This window comes from Gopherus evgoodei, chromosome 11 (assembly GCF_007399415.2).
Source record: "Gopherus evgoodei ecotype Sinaloan lineage chromosome 11, rGopEvg1_v1.p, whole genome shotgun sequence".
In the NCBI taxonomy this organism is placed as follows: Eukaryota; Metazoa; Chordata; order Testudines; family Testudinidae; genus Gopherus; species Gopherus evgoodei.
In genome coordinates this window covers 47,336,043-47,363,392 of record NC_044332.1, presented here as the reverse complement: position 1 = coordinate 47,363,392, position 27,350 = coordinate 47,336,043, and the positions used below count along the sequence as shown (strand labels likewise).

The following is a 27,350-nucleotide window of genomic DNA, read 5'->3' as shown; positions in this document are numbered from 1 at the left end:
TCTAACAATAAATAGACAAGTGTTTTGGTTTTGAGATTCTGTTGACTACAGTAAATCTAAATGTGAGTCTTTCTTTGAAAATCAGCAGTTAAACTATAGTTAACATATAGATAGTTCATGTAAAATGTAACTGTTTAAGTATTTCTTTGTATAGCATACAAATGCATGCAAAAAATCTGTTTTCAATTTTGATAACTCTTAAGTTTTAATTGCGGTAGGACTTTGAAGCACTAGAATGAAAAGCTACACTTGCATTTTGTGGAACAAGTGCTAGCCATGGATAGCTTTAAGGAATAGACGTCAATAAATAGATGAAATCATCAAAATATAATTTGGAATATCAAATATTTCTCTACTTAAATGTTGCATGGTGTAATTTTTCATATCCTTTTTTACATTGTGAGGACAAAACAACTGACAAGGACTTGTTGTGTTCATACACAAATTGTTTCTAGAAACTGCATCTTAATCCAAGCCATGCCTTAAAACGTATATTGTGTCAACATAAGAATCACACCTATGTCTGAAAAATGTTAACCTCCTGTTTTAAGTATGACCTAAGTTTACCAGAAACAAGAAATTGGAGAGAAAATAAAATGTTTTACTGAATATGTCTGCAGTTTACAAATAGTTTTACTGTTTCCTGTTTGTGTGAATTTTTCATGTGGAAATGGAGAAGAGAGCAACTTTAAAAAAAAAAAAAATAGGAAAATAAGATTGTTATTAGCAGGTATAGTGGTTGACACTACCTATAACATGTTTTCAAAACTATTTCAAGTTGACTGCTTTAAATAGTCACTTTCTTACTAATATTTTTCATATCTATGGTAGTAACTTTAGTGTACATATTTTCCCACAAACTTTTATAGGCTCTTATTCATGGACTGAACAGACATTATTACTCCATTACTATCAACTATAGGAAGAATGAACTAGAACAGAAGGTAAGGGGGGGTTGCATATATATTTCCATTTTAAGTAAAAGAAACCACTTTACAAACTGTTTAAACTGACCTGTGGCATGTTGCAGTTTTGTAATTTGAATTTTAAGTTCTGATATCTTGAGTTATGATTCCCTAACACTTTTTTCTCCATGTCATGCTATGGATGTGTTAAAGCAGAAAGTGAGCCTAGGCTGAACTCTCTTGAGCAAACTACATCTCCTCTGGAAGGATCTGAAAAGTAGCTAGAAAAAAGTCTATCTCATACACACATAATTTGATAACGTTTTTTGTCTATAGCAGGGGTGGGCAAACTACGGCCCGTGGGCTGGATCCAGCCCCATAGGGTTTTGAATTCGGCCCACGGGATTGCCACCCCCGTGGCGCTGCAAGGCCTGCACCACTCCCAGAAGCAGCCGGCACCACGTCCCTGTGGCCCCTGGAGGAGGGGGGACAGGGCTCCGTGCGCTTCCCTCATCTGTGAGTACCTTCCCCCAAAGCTCCCATTGGCTGGGAACAGGGAACTGCGGCCAATGGGAGCTTCGGGGGAAGGTACCCACAGGCGAAGTCAGCGCGTGGAGCCCTCTGCCCCAGGAGCCACAGGGACGTGGTGCCAACTGCTTCCTGGAGCGGTATGGGGCCAGAGTAGGCAGGCAGGCAGGGAGGGAGCATGCCCTGGCCCCAGTGCGCGGTGCTGCCATTCCAGAGCTGCTGCAGGTAAGCAGTGCCGGGCCAGAGCCCACACCCCTCCTGCACCCTACACCACAACTCCCTGCCCTGAGCCCTCTGTCTGCACCCCAGCCCCCTGCCTTGAGCCCCCCCTGCACTCTGCACCTCTCTGCCCCAACCACTGCCCTGAGCCCCCTCCCACACTGTGCACCTCCTCCCACACGCTGCACTTCCTCTCGCACCCCAACCTCTTGCCCCAATCCTACATTCATGGCCCTGCATGCAATTTCCCCACCCAAATGTGGCCCTCGGGCCAAAAAGTTTGCTCACCCTGGTCTATAGTATCTACATTTGTCATACTTCAAAGTTGTATTTAATCCTAAAATACCTTCATTCTGTGTTGTGCTTGAGAAAAGTGAACAGGATTACCGTAAGTTTCAAGTCTTGGATGGTGAGTCTGGCAGCCATTATACCTTCTGTAGATTTGCAGGAGTAAGTTGAGGCTTTTGAATTTGGGGAAACCTACCTCCAAATTCCAGAGCGATACATCAAAAGTATCTCAAGTGTGCATAGGCTGTAATAGCTTCCAATACAAGGTGCTTTCATTTGGTCTGGATAGAGCTCCTCAAATCTTCTCTAAATATCTAGTAGTGGTGGCCTGCTTAACTTATTTTGCTCTGGAGCAGTGGCATTGTGCAGTTCCATGCTCATTGAGTGTCAGTGAATTCTACGTCAAATTTGCTCAGTTAAAGATTTTTTTTCAACTTCCAGTCCCAAAAACTCAGCCTTGGATCTGAAATTCAAGCTGGGTTCTTCCTGGTTTATTCATAATCAAAAGTAGTCTAAAGTCTCAAGGCCATATTCCTGCCTCATTTACACTTCTACATGCTTATTGTCTGCATTGGAGTTGATTGGGTTTAACTAAAGCCAGAGTTTGACTCTACAGTTGGAACTATATAGTTCTGCTGAAGATGCATAAGTCAAAACAGACTGCAGCTTGATTAGTGGCTCTTTGGCTAGTAGAAATAAAAAGTAATTGTTTTATCACTAAAGAACGATGAAAGATGCAGTTCAGAAAGTGTATCTGTTTAGATAGAGGCTGCTAAATTCACATAGGCCCAGAACCGCAAAAGGAAGTAAGCACCTAGACAATCACAGGAACAACAGTGCGGTCCACAAAGCCTGAGTTAGGCACCTAGAGATTCTATACAATGAATGCGGTGAGAGGTGCCTGAGAATGCAGGCCACAAAAGCCAGCATGCTATGTGAGAAGCCACCTAAGCTAGCCAGTGTGAGATGCTGATGAAAGGGGTGTGTTCTAAGCCCTGCCATTTTGATGGAGATAAGAGTCTCAGTCCAGGTTGCAGGGAGGCACCTATTTCTGCTAGCTATCCACAGCCAGGAACTCCTCTCCTGGAAGGAGGTAGCTTAGGCACCTAAGTAGTTTCATGCAAGAATGAGTTAGGCACCTGCATCATTCCACAAAAAACAGGAGAAGATAGAGGTGACGTCCTCATTATACCTTTTAGCTCAGTCACCTGGAATACGGGGGAGATGGGTTCTATTGCCCCTGCTGCCCCCCCCCCCCTTCTGCCCTCTTCCTGAGAGGAAGAAAGCATTTGCAGAGGAGTCTCCCACCTCTTTGGAGAGTGCTCTAACCACTGAGCTATGGAATATTCTGCGGTGGGGCTACCTCACTCTCTCCTGTTGAAGCTGTTCCAGTGTGTATAAGTAAGTAATCTTTTAATAGGGTGACTAGACTCTGAGTCTCTCTCCTCCGAGTGAGTGCTGTTAGCACCAGGCTAGTGTGTGTGTGTGTGTGTGTGTGTGTTGCGCTCGCTCTCTCTTTACTCGATGACTAAGTATTTATCCAAAGTGGAACAGATTCAACAGGAGAGAGTGAAGGAGCCCCACCTCAGGCTATCCCATAGCTCACTGGTTAGAGCACTCTTCTGAGAGGTGGGAGACTCTTGTTCAAGTCTTTTCTTCCTTTCAGGCAGATGGAGGAGTGGAGCTTGAGTTTCGCACATCCTGGATGAGTGCTTTAACCACTGGATAAAAGGCATAAAGTGGGCACCACCACCTCATCCAGCAGCCTCTGATTTTGAATGGGATCTGCTCCGGAAGGAGCATCTGAGCACACCAACTGGATCAGGCCCTGTGGGCAAGATAGTTTCCTCTGCCTTTCTTTCCCCCTATTCGTGGATTGCACTGGGGCATAGGTGGGAGATAGGCATCCAGACACCTAGAGTGAGAGAGCAGTGCATATGCCAAGAGAGAGAAATTTAGGCACCATGGATACTTTTACAGCAAAAAATTAGATGTTGAGTGAGTATAGCTGTCTATAGGATTAGGTGATGGCCTAGTGGAGGTGTTGTGGATTGCAGTGATGCCTAAAACTGGGGTTTAGCCCAGATCCACAAAGGTACTTAGGAGCCTAACGTTCCTTTTCAGAGCAGAATCACACTTTCAAGGGCTCAGTATGTTTGTTTACCTGTATTTGAATGACGGGTCCAGCAGAACCAGATTCCCACAATAGGCCTCTCGCTTTTGGGTAATCTAATCTGTCTTCATCCTGATGCAAAGGCATACTTTCAGAAACACAATTCTAGATTCTTCAGGGGTGATTGTCCTTTTAGCTTTGTGACATGTTTATGGATATTCAAAAGACTTCACAATACAACCATGCAACATGATCAAACATCCTAAAGTTCAAATATCTTTGATCTAAGGGTTTTCTGTACATAAATGACTGTTTGGTGGGCTGAGAATGACATCTCTGCAACCTTGATTAAGTATCAATTACATACTAGAAACTGTCAGTCTGCAAGCATACCTCAACTTGTCTGAGCAAGTAAATAATAATTCTTAGTGCTTTAACTAATCTTCACGGGTCTCTGATAAGGTAGCCACTCATTCCAAAATCCTGCATATGGTTGTCTGTAATGTCCACTTTTGTCTCTTATCAAACCATCTCCCTTTGTAATGAAAGGTATAAATATTCCAAGCCTGGTTGGGGAGCACATCTTCACAGTCTCAGAGTTTAAGATCTGTGGCAGCCCGGTTAATCTAGACTTCACAACAAAACAAAAGTTTTCAGAGTAGTTTGGCTACTATGAAAGGTTTCTAGTCACTAAGGACTTAATGGTACAAATCCTGACAGACATTCTAGCCAAAGACCTCAATTGTTGTAGGGATGAGTCTCTTTCCTTTAGCTGTCTTCCAACGTGAGGATTCTGTGGGAATGATTCATGCCTCATCATGTCTTTCCATGGCCACCTGGCATGAAAAAGCAGCTCCTTTGTAGATATGAATTTCAGGCATTAAAGTTAAAATACAGGGTCTTCAATACTTCAGCAGTAAACCCCATATTGAAGAAGTGGGGACAAAATAGATCCATTTGCTTAGAATACCAGATACCTCCTGTACTGATTTGTGATGGGCAGTGGATCCCTGATACAGGCATTCTTTGTGTATTGGAATGCCTTTCCTCCCAATTCCTCTGCTTCTTCAGGTTTTCAGAAAAGTAAAACAAGACTCAGGCCATGTCTACATCTAAAATTTTGCAGCGCTGGTTGTTACAGCTGTATTAGTACAGCTGTATAGGGCCAGCGCTGCAGAGTGGCCACACTTACAGCAACCAGCGCTGCAAGTGGTGTTAGATGTGGCCACACTGCAGCGCTGTTGGGCGGCTTCAAGGGGGGTTCCGGGAACGCGAGAGCAAACCGGGAAAGGCGACCAGCTTCGCCGCGGTTTGCTCTCGCGTTCCCGGAGCCACCCAGCAAACCGCAGGGAAGGAGACCTGCTTGCTCGGGGTTCTGGGAACGAGAGAGCAAACCGGGGAAGGAGACCAGCTTCGCTGCGGTTTGCTCTCGCGTTCCCGGAGCCACCCAGCAAACCGCAGGGAAGGAGACCTGCTTGCTCGGGGTTCCGGGAACGAGAGAGCAAACCGGGGAAGGAGACCAGCTTCGCCGCGGTTTGCTCTCGCGTTCCCGGAGCCACCCAGCAAACCGCAGAGAAGGAGACCTGCTTGCTCGGGGTTCCGGGAACGAGAGAGCAAACCGGGAAAGGAGACCAGCTTGATTACCAGAGGCTTCCTCCTTCCACGGAGGTCAAGAAAAGCGCTGGTAAGTGTCTACATTGGATTACCAGCGCTGGATCACCAGCGCTGGATCCTCTACACCCGAGACAAAACGGGAGTACGGCCAGCGCTGCAAACAGGGAGTTGCAGCGCTGGTGATGCCCTGCAGATGTGTACACCTTCAAAGTTGCAGCGCTGTAACTCCCTCACCAGCGCTGCAACTTTCTGATGTAGACAAGCCCTCAGATAATTCTCACAGCACCTGCTTAGGCTTGTCAGTTTAAATGCCTGGATCTTCTGGTCCTTGCATCAAAACCAGACCCAAACTATCTTAATCTTACAGCATGGATCTTGGCAGCCTATTAGATGTGGAAACTGAATGTTCTTTTAAGGTGCAACAGGTTATCTTGAAACCTAGGAAGACAGCTACATGGAGATATCCAAGATGTGGGAAAATGCAAAGTCCATGTGTCCCATCATTTTTGGCCATGATTTGTTTTATAAAAGATATAATCATGACTTGGTTTGGTTACTAGTAAAGTCCATCTCAACTACAACAGCCTACTGTCCTCCAATACAGGGATTCTGAGTGCAGAATACATACCTAATATGCTTAGTCCGCAACACCAAACTTCCTCCCAAGTGTGCCTGGAGGCCAAAAGCTTCATATGTCCTCTACCTAGCTGTTAAAACAGCCTTCTTTCTCCTGACTACTTCTATAATGCAGTTATGCATTGTCAATAACAAAATCTACAACAAACTGAAAATATGGAACAGTGTAAAATAGATTGTATTGTAAAAATTAAATGACGCGCTACTGCACTGATTGAGTATTATTAATTTTCATACTTCATTTTAAAAGATTTTCATTTTAAAAGAACTGCTGCAAAATTCCTAGTCTACTGCACTAGAATACTACAGAATCCAGTCATGTTGAGTATAGACACCAGCTAGAAGCTACTCCTGTGTACACATCATATTCTAACCGTTCAAGATCAAAAATGCTTTTGGAACATTTATAATCTTATTGAATCATTTATATACACTTCCACAAGTACGTGTAGTAAATTAACTTTCTCTATCAAGTGGACCTTTATAGTGCTGGAAATTTATGTTCTGATGTAGATGTTAAACTGTATGACTTTATTTTGCAGATGTTGTTAAATTTGCATAAGAAGAGTTGGATGGAAGGTTTGACACTTCAGGACTATAGTGAACATTGCAAACTCAATGAAACAGTAGTGAAAGAGATGCTGGAGTTAGCTAAGAATTATAACAAGGTATTCAGGTCCAACAATAAAGTTGAAATTGCTCTAATGAAATAACTGACAATAGCAAATTTCATTGCATAAGAAGTTGATTACAGATCTCTTTGCATTCGCTCATGGTAATGTCTTAGAAAATAAACACTAACTAGAACAATGAATAATTGAAAGCAAATAACTTTTGAGGCTTCAGTGATCACTAATATTTTAACACTCTCTTTTGGGGGCAGTATGGGAATGTACATGTTTTGTAATCTATATATTTAGTAGAGTAACTTTTAAGGGAGTTCAGTGGATTTGGCAAATAAGGTATAACTGGCTATAATTATAGACCAAAGCTTTGTGAGCATGAAGTTCCTGATTGCTAACCAATTAAAGATTCAGAGGGGTAGCTGTGTTAGTCTGGATCTGTAAAAGCAACAAAAGTCCTGTGGCACCTTATAGACTAACAGATGTATTGGGGCATGAGCTTTCGTGGGTGAATACATCCGACGAAGTGGGCATTCACCCACGAAAGCTCATGCCCCAATACGTCTGTTAGTCTATAAGGTGCCACAGGACTCTTTGCTGCTTTTACAATTAAAGATTAATCATTGTTCGTACTTTAAGGATGTGTGTAATCTGTCCCATTGACTGTATTTAACTCTTTGAAGTGGATGGTGTCACAGAGTGTGGGGGAGTCAGGGTCCTGCACCCCCCACTTCCTGCGATTCACCGTGACTCTCAGCCAGCCAGTAAAACAGAAGGTTTATTAGACAACAGGAACGCAGTCCCAAGCAGGGCTTGTAGGTACAACCAGGAACCCTCAGTCAGGTCCCTCTGAGGGGCAAGGATCTTGGACCCCAGACTCGGGGTTCCCTGCCTCTTCCCAGTAAGCCCAAAACTGAAACCAAAAACCCCTCCAGCAGGCGCTCTCTCCCCCTCTCCCTTTGTCCAGTTTCCCCTCACCTAAAGTCATTCTCTGCTCTCCCATCCCTCATGCAGACACTCCCAGGTCAATCCGCCCCTCTCCCTACTGAGTCACAGATGGGTCTTGAGTTCCTGTAGTTGAGCCTTAATTCAGATTATTTTGGATTTAATTTGACTTCTCATTTCATTGCTGCAGTCAAAGACTACTAGATCAAAGATTTCAAAAAATATGTACTTCCATTATAGTGTGTATTTGGAACTTTTTTTTTTAAATATATACAGCCTGATTCTTCACTCACTTTTTATGCCAACGTAATGATCAGGCCCACACTTATCCATAACAAGTAATTATGACATTCCTAAATAAAAGAATGATTGAGACTTGCTCTGCTTGTGTAGATGCTTACTAGGAAAATGTATGTATTAAAAATCCTTTTTTTTTTTAAAAAAGTCTATTTTTAACTTGCTTATTGGTAGTCCCAAAATATTCCACTCAAATATTTTATTTAATAGTTGATCAAGGATGTAAACCCTCCATATCAGACATTTTAACATTAAACACCAATAAACAAGGAACTTTACATACAAAAAAAACTTTAAAGAAATATATAAAAGTTACTTAAACTAGAATACAAAAATTCATAGTAAAAAATCAAACTTCCCTTAGTTAGAAACAACAAAGTTAATGCTGTACTTTGGGCATTATATTTTTTAACCTGTTTTATCTAGCTGTTGATGTGATTATTAGGTGCAAAATTCTACCCCTCTGTAACATTTTATAAATTCTAAGTGTATTTTTCTTTAATATCGTTTGGTGAATAAATCTAAAATGTCTGACAATAAAGCTGTACATGAATACTCCCCTTAATCTTTTGCCACCTTTGCTGAGCAATTGAAGCGCCTTTCCTTTTGATTTAATATATGCTTTTGAAATACTGCTGTCCTTTTGATTTTTAAGAAGGAATTATATTTTTATAATCTTGTGGCTCTAGGAAAAAGTAAACAAAATCTGAAACACTGACCTTTTTTGTATTTTTCACAGGCTGTGGAAGAAGAAGATAAGATGACACCTGAACAGCTGGCAATAAAAAATGTTGGCAAGCAGGTGAGGTGTAATGAATTATTGTGAGGTGAAATAACCTGATTTTTTTTAAAATATATTTTAATATTATTTTAGTCACATGCATTGCAAGTGATTTCTGTTCTATAGTCTGGCTATCCTGAATTCCCTACAGGTCTTGAATTTACACCGGATGGACAGTATTATTATTTAGGCCTCTGTCTGGGGGTAATTTTGCAAAGTGGTTACAAAATTGTCCTTTGGTTGCAAGTGTCTGCCACAACATTTCTTATAATGAAGTTTAAAGATATATTCTGGATAAATTGTTATAATCCACTGGGGAATATCCTGTAATTTCTGCATGGTTCTTCTTTTAAAAAGAAACAAACAAAAAAACTAAATACACTATTGCATTTTGGAGAAGACATGCTATTTTTTAAAGAGGCAAGTCAGTCAGTCTGGTGCATTACACTGTGACTGAAGAGCTAGTAGAAGGGCATTAAGTTCACCCACTATTCAGAAACATTGATGCTTGATGCCAATACACACGCAAGTACACTAAACACCTTCATGTTACCTTTTGCTTCATAAGAAAAACAGTCTAGGACCATAACTGAGATTTGGGGTCGCAGAGGGGAGGCCATTACATTAAGTCCATCTTTCTGTCATGACAGGATGTACTCTCCTGACAGAGGACTTGACAGATATTAAATTAGTGATATGTTTTATTTTAGCCTAAAAGCCAAAGAAAGAAATCTGTTGAAATGGAAAAACATTAAAATTGTTAAGAAAACATTGTTCTCCGAGTTCAGTAGGACTCGGAGAGCAATAGGAACAATGGATAGCTTTAAAAAAACCTCCAAACTATTTTCCCTTAAAGGAGAGGCAGGATTTATTTGTATGGCAGGCTGTAGTAGAACATGAACTGTATTTCAGAGGATTATGCAATATTTTTGTGTCAACTTCCAACAAACTGATGTTATAACTTATCTGTAATTTTCTTCCACTCATATACTTTTGTCGCAATCGGATCTGTAGCAGGAAACAATCAAAAATAAATATATAGGAAGAACCATCGTTTTCAAAGATCTAGAACAGTTGTAAATATCTCTTCGTGAGCCTGAGCCCATGCGTAATCTACAATCTAAACAATTCTTTAACAGCAGGTGCAGAATTTTTTTAAGTTAATACAGAGTAAAAAAGTCAGATTTTTTTCCTCACACATCAAACTTTTTTTCTAAAAGAAACTGTTAAAGGTATCTTGTAAAATCATTCAGTGAAATAGTTTTCTCTTTAGTTTTTTTTTCCCCTTCTGTCATTATGCACCAAGTTCTATAGACACAGCTGCTGATGTAAATATTTGTTCTCTATTTGGAAAGGTCATTAGTTTGAATGGAGAAATCATAAAGAATTACAGGACTTTGTAAATGGATTATAAAAAAGAGCAGCTTAGACTTGTGACAGCTGTGGCAATCAGAACTACTTTGTATGTGGTGTAGGCTCAATAAATATTTTAAATAGATCCTTTACTGTGTACACGTTTTCTTTTTTTTAATTTGTCTTCACTACTATAATATCTGTATAATGGGCTCTGTACAACCAAATGACATAGTAGATTGAGGAAATGTGCTATTTCATGGTATACTATGAGGATAATGTAGTTAGTCCCCAATCCTGCAAAGTTTTATGTATGTGCTTAACTTTACTACTGAGAGTAAACTTGTGTGAATACATCACATGGATCCATTTTATGTAGGTAATTTAATAATACTTAGCACTTATATGGTACTTAATATTTTCAAAGCACTGTACAGACTTAGGCTCAAATTCTGCGGAGACTTGAGAATATGTTTAACTTTATATACTAAGTCAGTGGTTCTCAAACCTTTTTACTAGTGACCCCTTTCACATAGCAAGCCTCTAAGTGCAACCCCGCCACCTCCCTTATGAATTAAAACACCTTTTTAATATATTTAACATCATTAAAAATGCTGGATGCAAAGCGGGGTTTGGAGTGGAGTGATCCTGACCCCCAGTTTGAGAACCCCTGCACTAAGTAGTTCCCTCAAAGCCTGGGAACTCCGCAAGAGGTAAACACTGTGTAATATTCTTGAAGCCATTGAGACTACTCTCAAGCTTAAAATTAAGCATATGGATAAATCTTTGCAGGATTGGGGACCCAAGATTATATAAGCTTTGAAAATACAGAGCACCATGTTTGTATTGCTAAGGTGACATCCTGGCCTTGTTGAAGTCTATGAGAAAACACCTCCATTTTTTCATTTTAAATAGTATGAATCTCACCTCCACAAATATGGCTTCAGAAATGGATATTTGAGTGATAGAAATGTCTGTTTAAATAATAGGCTAAAATAGCTTCAGAAGAAGTTGTTGTACTCTTATCTTAACTTTTACAGACTTCCTTGAGGTTTTTCTTTTTAATACGGGGAATGAGGATAACCACAAAAATAAATTGTAAGGTCTGTCTTAACCTTACAAAAACAAGAGCGTTAGAGCCATGACTCAAATTGCATACCTAGCATATTCTGTTTAGCTATAGCTGAGTTTACAGAATAATACCCAAAGGTAATGGGGGGGGGGACATGACGGCAGTGTGCCCCCCCATTTCTACCAGGGTTTATATGCCCTGCCCTGAACCCTGCTGCATGCCGCCAGAACACGCACGCGCACACACTCTCTCTCTCCTCCTCCCCACCCCCCCCAATGTATAGGTTTTGCAGTTAGTTCTAAAATAGTGTTTGTCTACAGTATAGTTTTTATTGACCTAGTTTCTAAAGTCTGAGTCAGTTAAGATACTGTGAGTGAAATCCTGGCCCCATTGAAATCAAAAGGAGTTTGTCATTGACTTCATTAGAGCTAGGATTTCACCCCATGTTTGGAATTGCATAAAAACATTTGCTGTCACTGTATCCTTCCAGAATCTGAAGAGACCGATTTGCTTATTAACCTACATATAACATCTTTGAATAATATGAAGAGCTACAGAGTCTTAGAAATTTAGAATCAAAGTTACATGCAGTATGGTGAAGGAAGGAAACCTTGGGGGATTTAATAGGCTGTCAGTGTCCATTAATTTGCTTTGTTCTCAAATAGTTTAAATCTGTCATCTCTGAAGTGTTCATTTTTTAGTGATTCCTCTAATAGCCTACTTCAATATTTATTTTTCAGGACCCCAAACGTCATTTAGAAGAACATGTGGATGTGCTGATGACCTCAAATATTGTCCAGTGTTTAGCAGCAATGTTGGATACAGTTGTATTTAAATAATGAATTTACTGTTATTGTGGTGCTTTCTGTGTATATTCTTCTATTGTTTCTAACACTCGGAAACCAGAGACTGCGGAAAGTATATTTGGTTAAATGGAAGACATCTGGCATCATTTGCCATCTAAGAGCAGCACTATAACACCTTTCAGTCTCTGTGTTGCAATTACTTCTGTTTCTTTATGTCAGGGTCTTTGCAGATTCCAAAGCAGTTCAAGAACACAACGTGGACAAATTGTATTAAGTTTTCATTTAATATTTGGGGGAAAATCAGTAGTACATATATATTTTGATTGTTGCTACATAATAAAAATACATTTACACTCTAGCTGGTTTGTTTAAGGTTTTTTGTCAATATACAGAATGGACAACATTGTAGAAAAGTCATGCATATGTGGTTTCCTTTGCATTTTTAGTGCATATTAAGTGAAACATCGATGAACTAGCAAAACTTCACAAATGAAATATGACTGCTGTTAATCACTGAGGTATTCTAGAAAAACATACTTTTTTCATAAATAGTGATGAGTAAAAAAGAACATTATTGCCATACAGGTTTTTTATAATGCAACACAACTCCATCCAATGCAAATGCCTATGAAAATGACACACATTGATACACTGATGCTCAGCATATCTCCAATCACCCTAACTCAAGCAGATTCTTTCCTGGATAGCTGATAGCAATTGACGTGAGAATAAATTTTTGAAGGGGTTGCATAGCCCATCTGAAGTTGGGAGGGTATCTGGGGAATGAGGGTATGTCTTACAATGGAGATGAGCATAGATGAAGGGGAATAGACATGATGAGGAGGAAGCATGTCTGCTGTAGCCTGTGCTTGTACCATAGCATCCTGCTCTGTAACCAGCTTCTTGAGTATAATGCAGCTTGACTGTACAATTTTCCTTTTACAAACCCCCAAAAGCCAATTTCTAGTTCTTTACTTTGCCCTGCATTTTAGGTGCTCCACAGGAAAGGGACTGTATGGCTGTTTGGGAAGGTGGTGCATGCGATGACTTAAGCAAAGTACTATCTTGGAAAGGGCAGGGGAAGGTTTCTAGGCAGTTACTGTCTGGGCCTCTTAAGCCCCAGCAGAGCACAGCTTCATTAGGGGCTGAGCTGGATGGATAGTTTGCCTTCTGCAAGACCCACACCCCACCACCCACAAACACTTCCTCTAAGACAGTTCGTCTGCACCTGCCAGTGCATATCTTCCAATTATCCTAGTTTAGGAACTATGCAGGCTAACAATTTAAAAAAATATATATATTAACATTTCTGCGTGATTCCCAGTTTGCAACAAAATTAAGTGCAGTAAGTTGCCATGTAAAATGTACCTTGCTGCATAAATTGGCTTTTAATGTGCTAAATAGTACAACCATTCCCTGTGTCTCTAGTTTTATCCCATTTCCAGATCTTCCAGCCAAACCATCAATTTCACACTGGAGCGGATGGTGCTAGTGAAACAAGCACCAGACACTACAGCTGCTTGGCATGAAATACTGCTTCTCACAGAATTATATCTGTATTTTGTTGAAAATGAGGATGCATGGCATGCACTAAACCATCGAATATGGGTAATGCAGCAGTGTGCATGACTCACATTCATGAAAAACTTCATTAGAAGCGTTTCCTTAAAGAGATGATGTATGGTAGTTTCCCTTCTAAAACACGGTTTTTATTAAAATAATCCTAAACTAGTGCACAATAGGCTACCTCAGATGCCTCTGCCCACAATCTTATACTTAAGTTATGAAACCAAAAATTGACATACATTACTGAATGCTGCATTTGCGTCTGTCTACTAAGTAATGTAGCTATTGGCTCCTGTTCTGTAGCATTAAAGAGTCTTGATGCACAGTGACCTTCATTGTATATACATTGTTGCTAACTACTTTTCCCTTCTCTCCCCACCCCCACCCCCCAGTTTCCTAAAGTTTTATGGTTTGTGTATTAATATAGATTTTAGTTCAGGTTTTGGAAAGTTTGGAGAAATATCAACTTTTTTTCAAATTGATAAAAAAAATCAATTTAATAAAAAGCACTTTTTAAAATAGTATTGAATTTTTAAAAAATTATTTAAAACAGTTGTTTTCTGGATCCCATCTATTTAGAAGAGTCCTTTTCGTGGGCCTGATGGCAACAGACTTAAATTTGCACAGTCCCATTTTTTTTTGCCTTGTCTTTTTCTGCCTAAGCTTGCCTGGTGGCCCTAATTTCAGCTTTGTTTCTGATGTTACTGCTAAATACGCTCCTGTGGAGCCTGAGGAAAGAGCTGGCAGTGAGCTTCACCAACAGAGCAAGGCCTGGAAAACAGCAATCACATGTCCTATGTTATCATGCTAGTATATGAGACAAAATGCAAGATGGTGATGGTGATGATAAACAAAACTATTAAATGCACAGAGAAAACCAACTTTTTGTCAGTTCTCCATTCTAATATATTAAGGGTTAATCCTAACACTATTATGTGTACTTTCAAATAAAAATATGATTTTCAGGTCTATCCTTTTAAAGGGAATTATAAGAATAATAGTTAAATTCATAGAGTCCAAAGCCAGAAGGGACCACTGCAATCATCTCTGATGTCCTCCACAGGTATAGAACTTTCACCAAATAATTCGTAGAGCATATTTCAGAGAAACATCCAGTCTTGATTTAAAGTTTCACTTGGTACTTTATAAAGTAAAAACAGATTTGCTACTTCAAATACTTTATAAATTGGAATTAAAGGTCCTGAGAAAGAAATATGAGACCAACTTGCTTTTCTGGTTAAATGTACCACTTTCTTGTGGTCCAGGTGCAAAAACTATTCCCCAATACTTTGTCTAATGTAACAAAGGTGAAAAGTATGCCATGTTGCTTTGGTATCTGAAGCAGAACTGTTAAAACCACGATTCCAAGAAGGCCCTGTTGGTTCCAGTCTCTTATCTAAATTTAATTCCAGTTTCAGATGGATGAGAGCAATGCTCCATGATGCAAACCTGCAATCTAGTCTGAAATACTACTTCATGGAAAACCACACTCGGAATCCTGGTGTCAACTGACAAACCAAGTGTTCACTACATCACCAGTTTGAGCACCCAGTAGCTATGTTAAGCTTAGTGGACTGGTTACCTTGAGCTAGAAGTTGTGCGTGGGGACAGGAGTCAGATTAGGTGTAACACAGTTGTTCCTGGAGGTGAGGTTACAAGGTACTAGCCACCAGCCCAAAAGAGACATGAAAGCATGTGTTAATGGGGGAGGATTCTGCTATGAGCAACCTACAGGCACAGCCACGGCTTGTCACCTCACAAACTTTCCCCTGCAGGTGGGAGTGAGGCCTCTGAAGCCACAGGAGCAGCAACAGCCAGAAGGCAGAGAGGGAGCATATATGCTCACTGGCTCAGTGTACCTACCTAGAAGACCAAGGCTTGCTGCCTGGGGGAAGAAGGGGTCTCTTTGCCCCTCCTTGTCCCTCCCTCTCCTAAGGTGACCAGATGTCCCAACAGTATTGGGACCACCCTGATATTAGAGACTTTGTCTTATATATGCAACTATACCCCCTACCTCCAAAAAAAGTGTCCTGGTATTTCACACTTGCTAGCAGGTCATCCTGCCTGCTTTCCTTGGGGGAAGAAGCTCGTTCCTCGATCTTAGAGAGTGGCTGGTCTTGTCCTTGCCCAGCTGTGAGGGGCTTTGGGTCCGGACAGAACAGAGCCTGTTCTGTTCTGAGGGGCGTGGTGGGGGCCAACCAAGGCCCCTGGCCTGCAGCAGGCACCCCCTGAGCTGCAAACATTTGGGCTTGCTGGGCTGATGCCGTCCAACAACCTCCCTCATTCCCTCCTTGCCTCTGCTTGTGAGTCCCCACAGCGCCGGCCGGCAGGAGAGATCCGCTCTGCCGCCGGAGGATAGAAGTGGCTTTAAGCTCACTTGCCTCCCGCGGGGCGCGCCCTGAGGTAGGAGCAGCGAGCTCGGGGCAATGGGGGAAGCCTCCGCCCCCCTGATGCCCGGGAAGACAGGAGAGGATGCCCCGCACACACTGCTCCACCTGGATTATCCACGGAACCTTCAGCACTCCCCGCCTAACAGGGCCTGTTACACTGTGAAAATCGCGCCTGTCAACGTGGGTGTCTAGCTCTTCCCTGGTTTAATGAAATAATTATTTGGGATCGTCCCCCCCGCCCTAAATCTTTTCTCTGACAGGAGCTCTAGCAACACGTTAATTTATTTCTATGAATCGAGCTAACTGCTTCTGACAAATCTATTACAAAAGATATCTCCCTCCTAGCACTCACTGCCTGTGTGATTCAGTCACTGAAAGAAAACACTTGTCAAGTGGAAGGGAAGCTGGAGCTAGATGGAGAGATGGATGCCTTGTGCCATGCTTTTCTGATAATCTCCCGCATAACAGCACACAGATCAAATATTTATTTACTGGAGAAACAGTAAACATGACTGCAAATACATTAGGGCACTTCAGCTGTACAGCTTATAATTATTTCAAAACTCAAAAGAGACGATACATTGTTCCTGTGTACGTATGCTGCCTGAACTGAGTTGTAGGGGTGTTTTATTTTTCCATCGCAGCATTTACCTGGGGGGGGGGGTTACACTGGATGATGGGGGAGTATGTCTTATAAAGGATTGCGTCCCGTTATTGTGCACTTCATATTAGCAGGGAAGCTAAATTCTGGAACTTCTAAGGTGAGAGGGCCTCCAGTTTATGGTTTGTATGCTTTGCACATTGAAATCGTTACACTCAAGAGTGAATGCTGACACCTGGGCTCATTCTGAACCCCAAAGTCTCCAGCATCTTATCTCTTTCCTTCTTCACAAAAAGGTGAAAAAATTAGGAAATCGCAGGTCTTTGATTTTTTTTTTCTATCCGTAGTCACAAAGCTCGAAAGGTCACACGGTAATGAGCACTCATAGCAAACACAGTGTCCCCCCCCCCTTCCCTTCTATCCCACAATAAAATCATCTCCTTCAATTTGCCACGATCGTAGCGACCAGGAGCCAGGTGATTATCCTAATTAATGTCTATCTAATTAAATTACTGTCAGCGGTTAACCAATGGCAGGAGCCGTTTCATCCGCTCCACAAGCAGCAAGATCAAAAGTGAGTCTTTCCTTATTGCTGCATAGTGTCAATTGGCCAATCTCATCTCCCAGGGAAAAAAAAAGTAAATCAAACCTTGGGGAAGCATTTGGTGGGAGAAGTGCTTTCTGCCTCGTGAGGGTCCCAGGATGTCTAGTTTATATTAAGAGGAGCCCTTTAGAACCCGAGGCTGAAGGGTTATTACATTGGTGCTAGAGCTATGCAGCTGGAGCATTGTCTTTCTCCCTCTATCATGCTCTCCAAGAAATTTCTCAATGTGAGCAGCAGTTACCCACATGCAGGCGGATCTGAGCTTGCCTTGCATGATCATCCCATTATCTCGACCACTGACAACCTGGAGAGAAGTTCACCTCTGAAAAAAATTACCAGGGGGATGACGAATCAGTCAGATACAGACAATTTTCCTGACTCCAAGGACACACCAGGGGACGTCCAGAGAAATAAACTCTCCCCCGTCTTGGACGGGGTCTCGGAGCTTCGTCACAGTTTCGATGGATCTGCTGCAGATCGCTATCTGCTCTCTCAGTCCAGCCAACCCCAGTCCGCTGCCGCTGCTCCTAGTACCATGTTTCCTTACCCCAGCCAGCATGGACCCGCTCACCCAGCCTTTTCCATCGCCAGTCCAAGCCGCTACATGGCTCACCATCCTGTGATCACCAATGGAGCTTACAACAGCCTCCTGTCCAACTCTTCTCCACAAGGTTACCCAACGGCAGGCTACCCTTATCCCCAGCAGTATGGCCATTCCTACCAAGGGGCGCCTTTCTACCAGTTCTCCTCCACCCAGCCGGGGCTGGTGCCCGGCAAAGCTCAGGTCTACCTGTGCAACAGGCCACTCTGGCTGAAATTTCACCGGCACCAGACAGAGATGATCATCACCAAACAAGGGAGGTAAGAGGCATTAGCTGCTGCTGCTGCATGGAGCGATTGGACATTAGGTGGTGGGGTTGGGACTCCAAACTCTTCCTTACGGAGGCTTTTGAGGGGGGCGAGCTGCGCTTAATATTGGGGGTGACTGACAATGCAACTCACAAAGTCCAACGTGAAAATGGGGGGCTGAACGGGGTAGGTGACAGGGCGCGCCTGGGTGGCAGCTGCTAGGGGGGCTCGTGATGTGCTTGTGCCAGTTGTCTAGCGATAGGGTGCAGGTCCCTGCCTGGCCAGCAGTCCCTCCGGAGAGGACCCCTAATGCGGCTCCCTCCTCCCTTTGTCCTCATCCCCTTTTCATACAGCCCGTTAAGTTCTCCCCCTTGTTACTTGTGGTTCTCGGCTTATCACTAAACTGGTTGTTTTGTGTGTGTGTTTTCTGTTAACAGGCGCATGTTCCCTTTCCTGAGTTTTAATATTTCTGGTCTCGATCCCACGGCTCATTACAATATTTTTGTGGATGTAATTCTGGCCGATCCCAACCACTGGAGATTTCAAGGAGGCAAATGGGTTCCTTGCGGCAAGGCGGACACCAATGTACAAGGCAAGTTCTTCCAATTAACACTTTTCCCGACACATATTTAGGTGAGAATGGTTAATTAAAGCCTTTGTGGACTGGCTCAGGCGACTTCTTAAACGAGAATGGGCCAATGATGCTTAAAAAAAATAAAAAGAGGGAGGGGGGAGTGAAGGGTGTTCAGAAAATGCTATTTTAATCCTCAGTTAAAAAGAAGGAAGCATCGCCGGTAAAGCGCGGCTAAGTTTAATACGATTCACAGGAACCCTGTGTGTGCTGCTACAGTTGCAGGAAGGGGTGTGTATGTAAGAATCGTGGTGTGTTTATTTGTTTCCTTAGGAAACCGAGTGTACATGCACCCCGATTCCCCCAACACAGGAGCCCACTGGATGCGTCAGGAAATCTCTTTTGGGAAATTAAAACTTACAAACAATAAAGGAGCATCAAACAACAACGGGCAGGTCAGTGAAACGCACACACGCTTTTCTTTGTTGCTTCTAATAAAATCCTGAAAATTCAGATCCCTGTTTTCTTAGGTAAACCATACTGCTAGGGTAAAACGTGCAAGTTTCTATTCCTAACGCCTTAGGATTGTACAGGACTTCCGAGGAAGAAAAAAAAAATGCTGCACAACCCAGCAACAAAACCCAGACCCTGATCAGAGATGGGTTATGCTGAAGGGGATCCATTCTGAAGTGGAGTGAATCTGTAGCTGTCCTGCTAAAAAGGAGCGATGACTAGGTGGTGTCTTAGGGGTGCATTTCGCCTTTTTTGTTGAGTGTAATCCTCTGACAGCTCGGCCACGGCTATTTATTCAAACGCTTTAATAAGAAAAAATACCAGTAAACATCCGTCTTTTTCTCCCTCTCCTCGCTCCAATTTAGCGTTTCTGCCCCTTTGTCCCCCTCCCTTTTCTCTGCCTGACAGATGGTGGTCTTGCAGTCCTTGCACAAGTACCAGCCCCGTTTGCATGTGGTGGAGGTGAACGAAGACGGGACGGAGGATACTAACCAGCCGGGCAGAGTGCAGACTTTCACCTTCCCGGAGACTCAGTTCATAGCCGTCACCGCCTATCAGAACACCGATGTAAAGAGCTTGGCGCTGTATTTCCCTCGCGGCCATCCTCACTCTCAACCGGCCAGCAGCGCTTTAGAGCTTCCGAGGCCGGCTCGTGGGGGCTCCGCGTAGGTGCCCGGGAAGAGGGAAGCAGATACACGCCGTGCAGAGTGCTGGCGCGCGCGTGTCTGCTGCAAAGGGGTGATTGAATCCAGCCGGCACCTTTGTATTCCCCTGGCAGCATCCGTGCGGGCTGGACCTAGATGTGTAATATATTTGGAGTTGCAATTCTGTACCTTTTGCTGAAACCGTCAAGAATTGTGAGCCCCAAATCCGCAACACGAGCAAATGTGTGGATCAGATTTCTGTATCTTTGCATTTGCCCTCTAGTGTCACGAGCACATGCAACTCTGGCGTGGGGTCTACAGAGTGAATATTTCATAGGGGAGCAATAACTTTCAGTTTCCAGAGTGAACATCTTCTCTGGAGGCCAAGCGGAAACCCGGTTGGCATTTATTATATTAAAACTAGAGTACAATATTTGTCAATAGCTGTTATGTTCCCATTGAAAAGCACACATTAAATCTGAAGTGATTTTTAAGCAAGACTGCAAAGAGCCACTGATGCTGCTGACTGTATTGGGGGTGATGGTACATTTTAATCAGAATAAAATCCTGTTAACGTATAGACATTTTTTGCTCTCACTTTAAATGGCACGCATTAAAAGTCGGTGTATTCTGTTTTCGATTGATAAACCAAGCACAGATACAATAATCTCTTAAAATGTTATATAAAAATACTTGAAATATTAATTTCTTATCCTAAATTTAAACTAATTGTGAATAATTACTTTTCAGAATAGACTGTCAACATTATTTCACATTTTGATCAGTAATTGTAAGACTCATCAATTTTCCTCTAATTAAAACCTTTATAAATACGCTAAGCTTAGTTTTTATGTTTTGAAGAGCGGCAATTTGAGCAACTAATGAAAAAAAGATCGAACAGCCCTGCTTTAAAAATGTGCCTCCTGTATGTTGCCCATTGTCATGCTTTCATTATGTATAGGTACGAGAAAATACTCATCGATCCTCTATTTTCCTTCCCAGATTACACAACTGAAAATAGATCACAACCCTTTTGCAAAAGGCTTTCGAGACAATTATGACACGTAAGTAAATTGTATTTTTATTATCCATCTTATCGGATGCGCCCACATAGGCCAGTAGAGACTCTATTTGGTTTAGTATTGGAGGTTGGATTAAAAATCTCTCTAATTATTTAAACATTGAAATATTCAGTATTAAGCTTAAAAAAAAAGTTCTCCCAGAGAAGAGAAAGTGAATGCAGGCTCCTGAACTCGGGACTGGATTTCGGGTGACTGAATAGAAATGAAATTCAGTTGTCTCCCTTATTTTTCATGGAAAACTCTTGGTTTTCGCATTAATTTGTACGCCTGTGTTAGTAAGAGGCAAATCTTCTGTGCCGAAGAGCTAGCTGGAAGAGGCTGGCTAGCCCATTCAATATAACCTTGAGCAGTTTGGGGACAGATGCTCTTCTCACCCCCTCTGCCTGCATCTGAGGCTGCGTGTGACTTTGGCAGTTGTGATGTTCTTTCTGGCATATGACTTTGTACCCATTTTCAAGTTCCCGTTTATTCAAGCTGTGTATGTAGGCTATGAATTAAGGACCTCTTGAATGAGAGTTAAACTACTGAATATAAATGATTCTTTAAATCATCCTGGACACTAGACAGAGAGTTTTAAAGGAAATATCTTCTATTTCTCACTCTGGTTTTCATTTTGGCGTTTTTGCTATTCCTATCTATCTATCTATCTAATGGGAAATGTCTTCGTGGAAGGCAAATATACATAGAGTTCATTATGCTTTTATCCAAGACCATGGCCGTACATGCTGGTCTAATCTTTGACCGATGGGATGTTTGTGATACGGACTTCAAACTTGACTTTAGAAGTTTGCCCCATGCTCCTTTTCCCGCATTCAGTGGAGCAGCCCAAAATCTTAGCGCCACGATGTACACTGAGCAATGGCCCCTGTAAGGAAGGTTTGTAATAGGTAGAATAGCTAACAGTACCCAAGCCAAGGTGCTATTTCTGAGTACTTCTGCTTCCCTTTACCCCCCAACACAGTGGAGATAGAGCAAAAACGAAAATGAGACTAATGATATCCCACACCCATCTCCCACTGCTGTGACTATAAAGCAATAAAATCAACAAACTTCTCTAGCACTGGAGTCTAGAAGGGGGAATCATCTAGAGAATAAGTGAGAAGAGCTCCTGACCCAGTGCTACTGGGAGACCTGGTGGGAGGTGGGGAACTCAAACATCATGAGAAAGCGCACGGGTTTTGCTCTCCTAATTTTTGCCTGAGCTCCTATTCAATGGGAACAGAGTGGGCTGACCACCTGCCAGGATCGGGCTCTGTGTCTAAGGGGAACATTTTTCTTTTTTCCTTCTGAGTAAGAGAAGCGTATATGTGTTTTAAGGAAATGGAAACGGCCCCCCAGATAAAGACTTCTCCGGATCCCATTGAAGTCAGTAGGAGATTTGCCACGAAGTAAGGCCCACATTGAATAAAGCACTGAAGTATGTTCTTAATTTTAAGCAGTTGAGTAAATCTATCCATATTTAGCAAATCAGTTAAACCCCATTGATAATGGGATTTAAGCACACACTTAAAGCTAGGCAAGTGCTTAAATGCTTTCTAAATCAGGGCCTAAAACTGGGATCAAGCTCCTAGTGCGACCACTCTGCTTAAATTTAAAGTATCTGACTGTTAAATCTTACACACATTTATTCTTGTTTGGAAAATGTAATTGTCTCTGGTTCACTCCCCTTCCCAAAAATGAAATGGAATGTGCCACAAGTGATCAGAGGGAAAACACAGGGGTTCTGGAGATTTTGGTAAGACCTGCAAGGGAGAAGTAACCTGAGTATTCGAGCATACAAAATAGGTCATTGGTGCTGTGCAGAGACTACATGGTCTTTGTAACTTAAATAAGACTTCTTTGTATATAGGGTATCGATGAAAAACCTTCTGGACTTCTCCAACCACAAAATGTCTCTGCTTTCTCTTCTTTTAAATTATAAAGACATGTATGTCGCTTTAAAAAGAGCTTAAATGCTGTCTAGCACATCGTATTTGTTTAAGGGCCAACTGTGTTCTGGATAAGTAATTTCAGGAGGCGTGGAGGGTTAATTAAAGCACTGTTTTAGCCTGAATAAAACGTACACACTAACTATTCATCCATTAACGGTTTTATAAACACAAATTGTAGTCCAAGATTGAAGGATTATATATAGGCTATATTGGGAAAAAAATGGGCGCATCTGCTTTTAAAATTCCTTCAGTAAGTGTTTGAAGATTAATTAAATTTAAATTCAATAAAATCTGGATAGTTGGTTTGTGACTCTGAACAGTAAGTGTCAAACCGCAGAGATAATTTTCAGTCTGCCATTCACGCTGTTTGCTACAAATGGACAAGGTTACCTGTTGAGCATATTGTGGGATTGGTCAGTTTTCCACAATGCAAGATTTCCCAAAGTACCATGAAAGATGGTAGGATGTTAGCTGACTTGTGGATTTTAAATAAATAAAAACAAGAAACTTCAGCCTTTAAATTACGCCCCTACTAAATCTATACAGAGCAAACTAGTTTTCAGTTTGTACTTGCCTATTAAAAAAAAAAAGTAAAATGCTAGATCCACTTTGCGGACGGTGTGTGTAAAATCTGATTTTTAAAAACCTTTCTGGCCTTAAATAGCCTCCGCAGTATTCAATATAAAGATGAACCAGAACTGTAGGGATATCTGCCTGGTATGTTTCAGATTGTCACGTCAATCTGGTCAACTGGTTTCTTTAAATCACTGAATGGTCCCGCTTCTGCACCTGTGCTAAACTATTGTGTTTCTGGGTAATGCATTTTCGGGGTATTTCTATGAAGTCCGAACAGCACTCTCTCTACTCCGGTCACTGCTTGCCGAGCAGTTCTGAAACTGGGTTCTCTTGCCAGGGAGTGCACTGGGTGAAATCCTGGCCCCACTGAAGTCAATGACAAAACTCCCGTTGGCTCCAGCGGACCCAGAGATCCATGCAGGGTGCCTGCCTGCGCCCTGCTCTGGCTCAGGACACCCAGAACTCTGCCCTTCTCTTTGGCAGGATCTACACGGGCTGCGACATGGACCGGCTCACGCCTTCCCCCAATGACTCTCCCCGCTCGCAGATCGTGCCCGGGGCCCGCTACGCCATGGCGGGCTCCTTCTTGCAGGACCAGTTCGTGAGTAACTACGCCAAGTCCCGCTTCCACCCCGGCGCTGGTGCTGGCCCGGGACCAGGCAGCGACCGCAGCGTGCCCCACACCAACGGGCTGCTCTCTCCACAGCAAGCCGAGGACCCCGGGGCCCCGTCTCCGCAGCGCTGGTTTGTCACCCCGGCCAACAACCGCTTAGATTTCGCTGCCTCCGCTTACGACACGGCCACTGACTTTGCTGGCAATGCCGCCACCCTGCTGTCCTATGCAGCGGCCGGGGTCAAGGCGCTGCCCCTGCAGGCGGCTGGTTGCACTGGGCGGCCGCTGGGCTACTACACTGACCCTTCGGGATGGGGGGCGCGCAGCCCCCCGCAGTACTGCAGCAAATCCAGCTCCATGCTCTCCTGCTGGCCCAACAGTGCAGCCGCTGCCCGGATGGCCACCAGCAACCCTTACCTAGGGGAGGAGGCGGATAGCCTGGTCACCGAGAGATCCCCCTTGCCGGGCGCCGAGGACTCCAAGCCCAAAGACTTGTCTGACTCCAGCTGGATCGAGACCCCCTCGTCCATTAAGTCCATCGATTCCACCGATTCTGGGATTTACGAGCAGGCCAAGAGGAGGCGGATCTCGCCCTCTGACACCCCGGTGTCGGAGAGCTCCTCTCCCCTCAAGAGCGAAGTGCTGACCCAAAGGGACTGTGAAAAGAACTGCGCCAAGGACATCGGCTACTATGGCTTCTACTCCCACAGCTAGACTCTGTCCCGTCCCCTTGCTTCGCTCTATAGTCGGTCTCACACCGCCACGATCTCAAGTGAACACAACAGTCGTTTTGCACAACAACGTCTCAGCAGTTAGCGCACTGATCCCAACTTGAGCTGTATCTTTTTATTTCTCCCGTGAAAGAGTTTTAGCTGTAATCCTCGCTCCCTGTTTCCCTTTCTGAAGTGTAAAGAAACCCTACAAGCCCTTTAGGAGAGCTTGACAGTCTTTGGCACCCGGTGCTGGCGCTGATATAGGAAAGCAGCAAATCTGCCGTTGAATCTCCTTCTAATTCTCCTAACTCCATTGATGAGCAGGATGATTGACTCTCAGAACCATACAGCGCTTCCTTCCTTTTCCATGGATGGATAGTTGGGGATATTAGTAATCTTAGTGGAACAAAGCCTGTGAAACGCCTGTACATAGTGTTTAATTTATTGTAACGAATGCCTATACTTTTCTGTTCCCATTGTGAAGTCCCAAAACTTCGCAATGGGAAGATCATGTTTAACTTTCTCGATTTCTCCCTTCCCAACCCCCAAAGTTCACTCTCTGTTCTAAATACCTCTGGAAACACAAAACGTCCCATAGAAATAGCACTGAATAATGGGTTTCACACTTCCTTGCAATCCCTCGCATGGAATAAATTACTCTGTGCCCTGGGCTGACACAGCGAAGGAGTATCTGTGCTTGCCCCTCAAAAGAATAGAAATCTATCTAGTTGGGAAGTCGATTAAGTAGCGGGACTCCTTCAAACAGCGAAGTAACTGCATCTGTAATTTTTTTTTCTTAAAGAGGAGTAGCTCGACAGCAACATTATTTTGCCCTATTTGTTCCTCCCACCCCTCCAAGTGCCAAGTCCATTACTGGCCTGTGCAGGTGCAAAATATACTGAGAAACAGTTCCCACATTTCTTTGCAGTTTCTCCCCCTTTATTTATATTTCTGTAAATCGTTGTAATGAATAACCTACAAACGATATAGACGACTGAACTGTTGGTAATTATAGTGTAGTCCAGTGAAGATGAATTGTGAGCTGTATATTTTACTGCATTTAGTTTTGGAATTGACTTTTTCATAAAGTAGATAACTGAATCCAACTTTCTGGGGGATACAGTAAGTACTGCGAGTAAGAGTGATCTATCATCCTCTACGTCTCATTACGTTTGAGAAGGAGCATTAATAAACCCCAAGCTCTCCCCCGTGGAAGTAGAATAGTAAGTCTTTGAATTCTGAGTAGTAAATCTATACAATTAAAGCTTTTTTATAAGGAAAAAAAATCAAGTGAAATATGCATCAGGCAAAATAGTCAGCCAAGATTCCAGCCGACGGGGAAAATTTTCCTAATAGAAATTCAGGGTCATAAACGTGTGTATATTTTTGGCTTCTCTGTAAATCTAATGTTGTGATTTTTATATTTGTTCTGTTATGTGTGTGGAACTGAATGATTTATACAAGTGCAAGCTCCATTGAGATGTTTTGTTTTTGCCCGTTTGTATTGTCTGTGTATAACAAGTAAAATAAACCTGGCAAAACGATAACGTGGTGTTTGAAAGCAGTTTACGTTTTACAAAGATGCAGCTGAAATGCTCTGAATTGACTAGGGGGAAGAAATCCCCTGGATACTAGTGGCAGCTCACTTTATAACCTTTTCATGGGTTTCGAGTGCTAGATTAAAAACATGCGGTGATTCTATTGTTTTCCTGTCCTATAGTGTCATGTTGTTCCAGGTTTGCATTTCTGCTTCCCCGTGGGAGGGGGGTGGTGGTTTCTCCTTTCCGATCGCCTGACCAAATGTATTGACTTGAGGTCTGCACTAGGAAAAGGGAGAGAGGGTTGAAGTCTCCTCGGAGCTGAGAGGTTTATACCTAAACAATTCTCTACACGTAAAAAGCATTTTGCGAAACGCAGCCTTGTCTTACGTTTGTGTGCGGAGTAGGGGCTGAGCGCTTACGGGACAGAATCTGTGGCTATAGCAATGGTTTGACACAGTGTCCCCTGAGGTGAGGTTATTGGAAACGCGAGCCCAGGAGGTGCCACTCGCTTTAAAGGCTGAGTTCTTTAGCGTTGGCTGGAGCTTTGGAGCAGGACGCCAGACGCATTTCAGAGCCTGCATTGTGTGCTGGGTTAGGCTTTCCTCCACTCTCTTTGCCCATTTTCTAGTAGCGATAGGAGTTGGGGACTAAGTAGCTTTGTATCCTCTGGTGTTTTTGTGAGGCGTGTGGGCTTTGTGAGCTCCGCGCCGGCGTGGTTCCCTCTGTGGAGATCGGAGGGGCTGCACCTTGAAGAGAAAACGTAAACATACCTCCCCCCCCTTTCATCACAGCGAGAACGAGCATCTTTCTAGCCCTGGGACGGTGCCGAAAATCCTTCCCTGCTTGCTGCAGGTGTGCAAAGCCAACGCGCGTCGGCTGAAAACGGGCTTTCTTCAGTCACCGTTAATAGCGCCACGTTTATGTCCCAGTGGCTTAAATGTTGAGGAAGGGTTAAAAGAAAAGTTTAAGGAAATGC

At 42.9% G+C, this 27,350-nt stretch overlaps 2 protein-coding genes across 4 annotated transcripts in view; both read left to right on the top strand.

The window, feature by feature from the left end:
* PSMD14 (proteasome 26S subunit, non-ATPase 14) overlaps positions 1 to 12,538 on the top strand; it is a 63,673-nt gene extending 51,135 nt beyond the window's left edge. For all 3 annotated transcript variants that reach the window (XM_030580266.1, XM_030580264.1, XM_030580265.1), the window contains 4 exons: positions 870 to 944; positions 6,846 to 6,971; positions 8,908 to 8,970; positions 12,115 to 12,538. In XM_030580266.1, the coding sequence (XP_030436126.1) occupies positions 870 to 944; positions 6,846 to 6,971; positions 8,908 to 8,970; positions 12,115 to 12,213 (363 nt within the window). In that variant the 3' untranslated portion in view covers positions 12,214 to 12,538. The remainder of the gene's footprint in view (positions 1 to 869; positions 945 to 6,845; positions 6,972 to 8,907; positions 8,971 to 12,114) is intronic.
* A 4,794-nt stretch (positions 12,539 to 17,332) lies between these two features.
* TBR1 (T-box brain transcription factor 1) lies at positions 17,333 to 26,388 on the top strand. Its single transcript, XM_030580935.1, has 6 exons — positions 17,333 to 18,202; positions 18,628 to 18,782; positions 19,095 to 19,216; positions 19,683 to 19,841; positions 20,921 to 20,982; positions 23,991 to 26,388. The coding sequence occupies exons 1-6, from the start codon at positions 17,511 to 17,513 to the stop codon at positions 24,832 to 24,834; spliced, it is 2,034 nt and encodes a 677-aa protein (XP_030436795.1). The 5' UTR covers positions 17,333 to 17,510; the 3' UTR covers positions 24,835 to 26,388.
* Positions 26,389 to 27,350: the final 962 nt, after the last annotated feature.

Bases quoted from the DNA above. Each gene is read 5' to 3' on its own strand.
- TBR1 (XM_030580935.1), top strand. From the start codon at position 17,511: ATGCAGCTGGAGCATTGTCTTTCTCCCTCTATCATGCTCTCCAAGAAA. The intron at 18,783-19,094 runs GCAAGTTCTTCC...TTGTTTCCTTAG, and splicing joins GGCGGACACCAATGTACAAG to GAAACCGAGTGTACATGCAC. The intron at 19,217-19,682 runs GTCAGTGAAACG...TCTGCCTGACAG, and splicing joins CATCAAACAACAACGGGCAG to ATGGTGGTCTTGCAGTCCTT.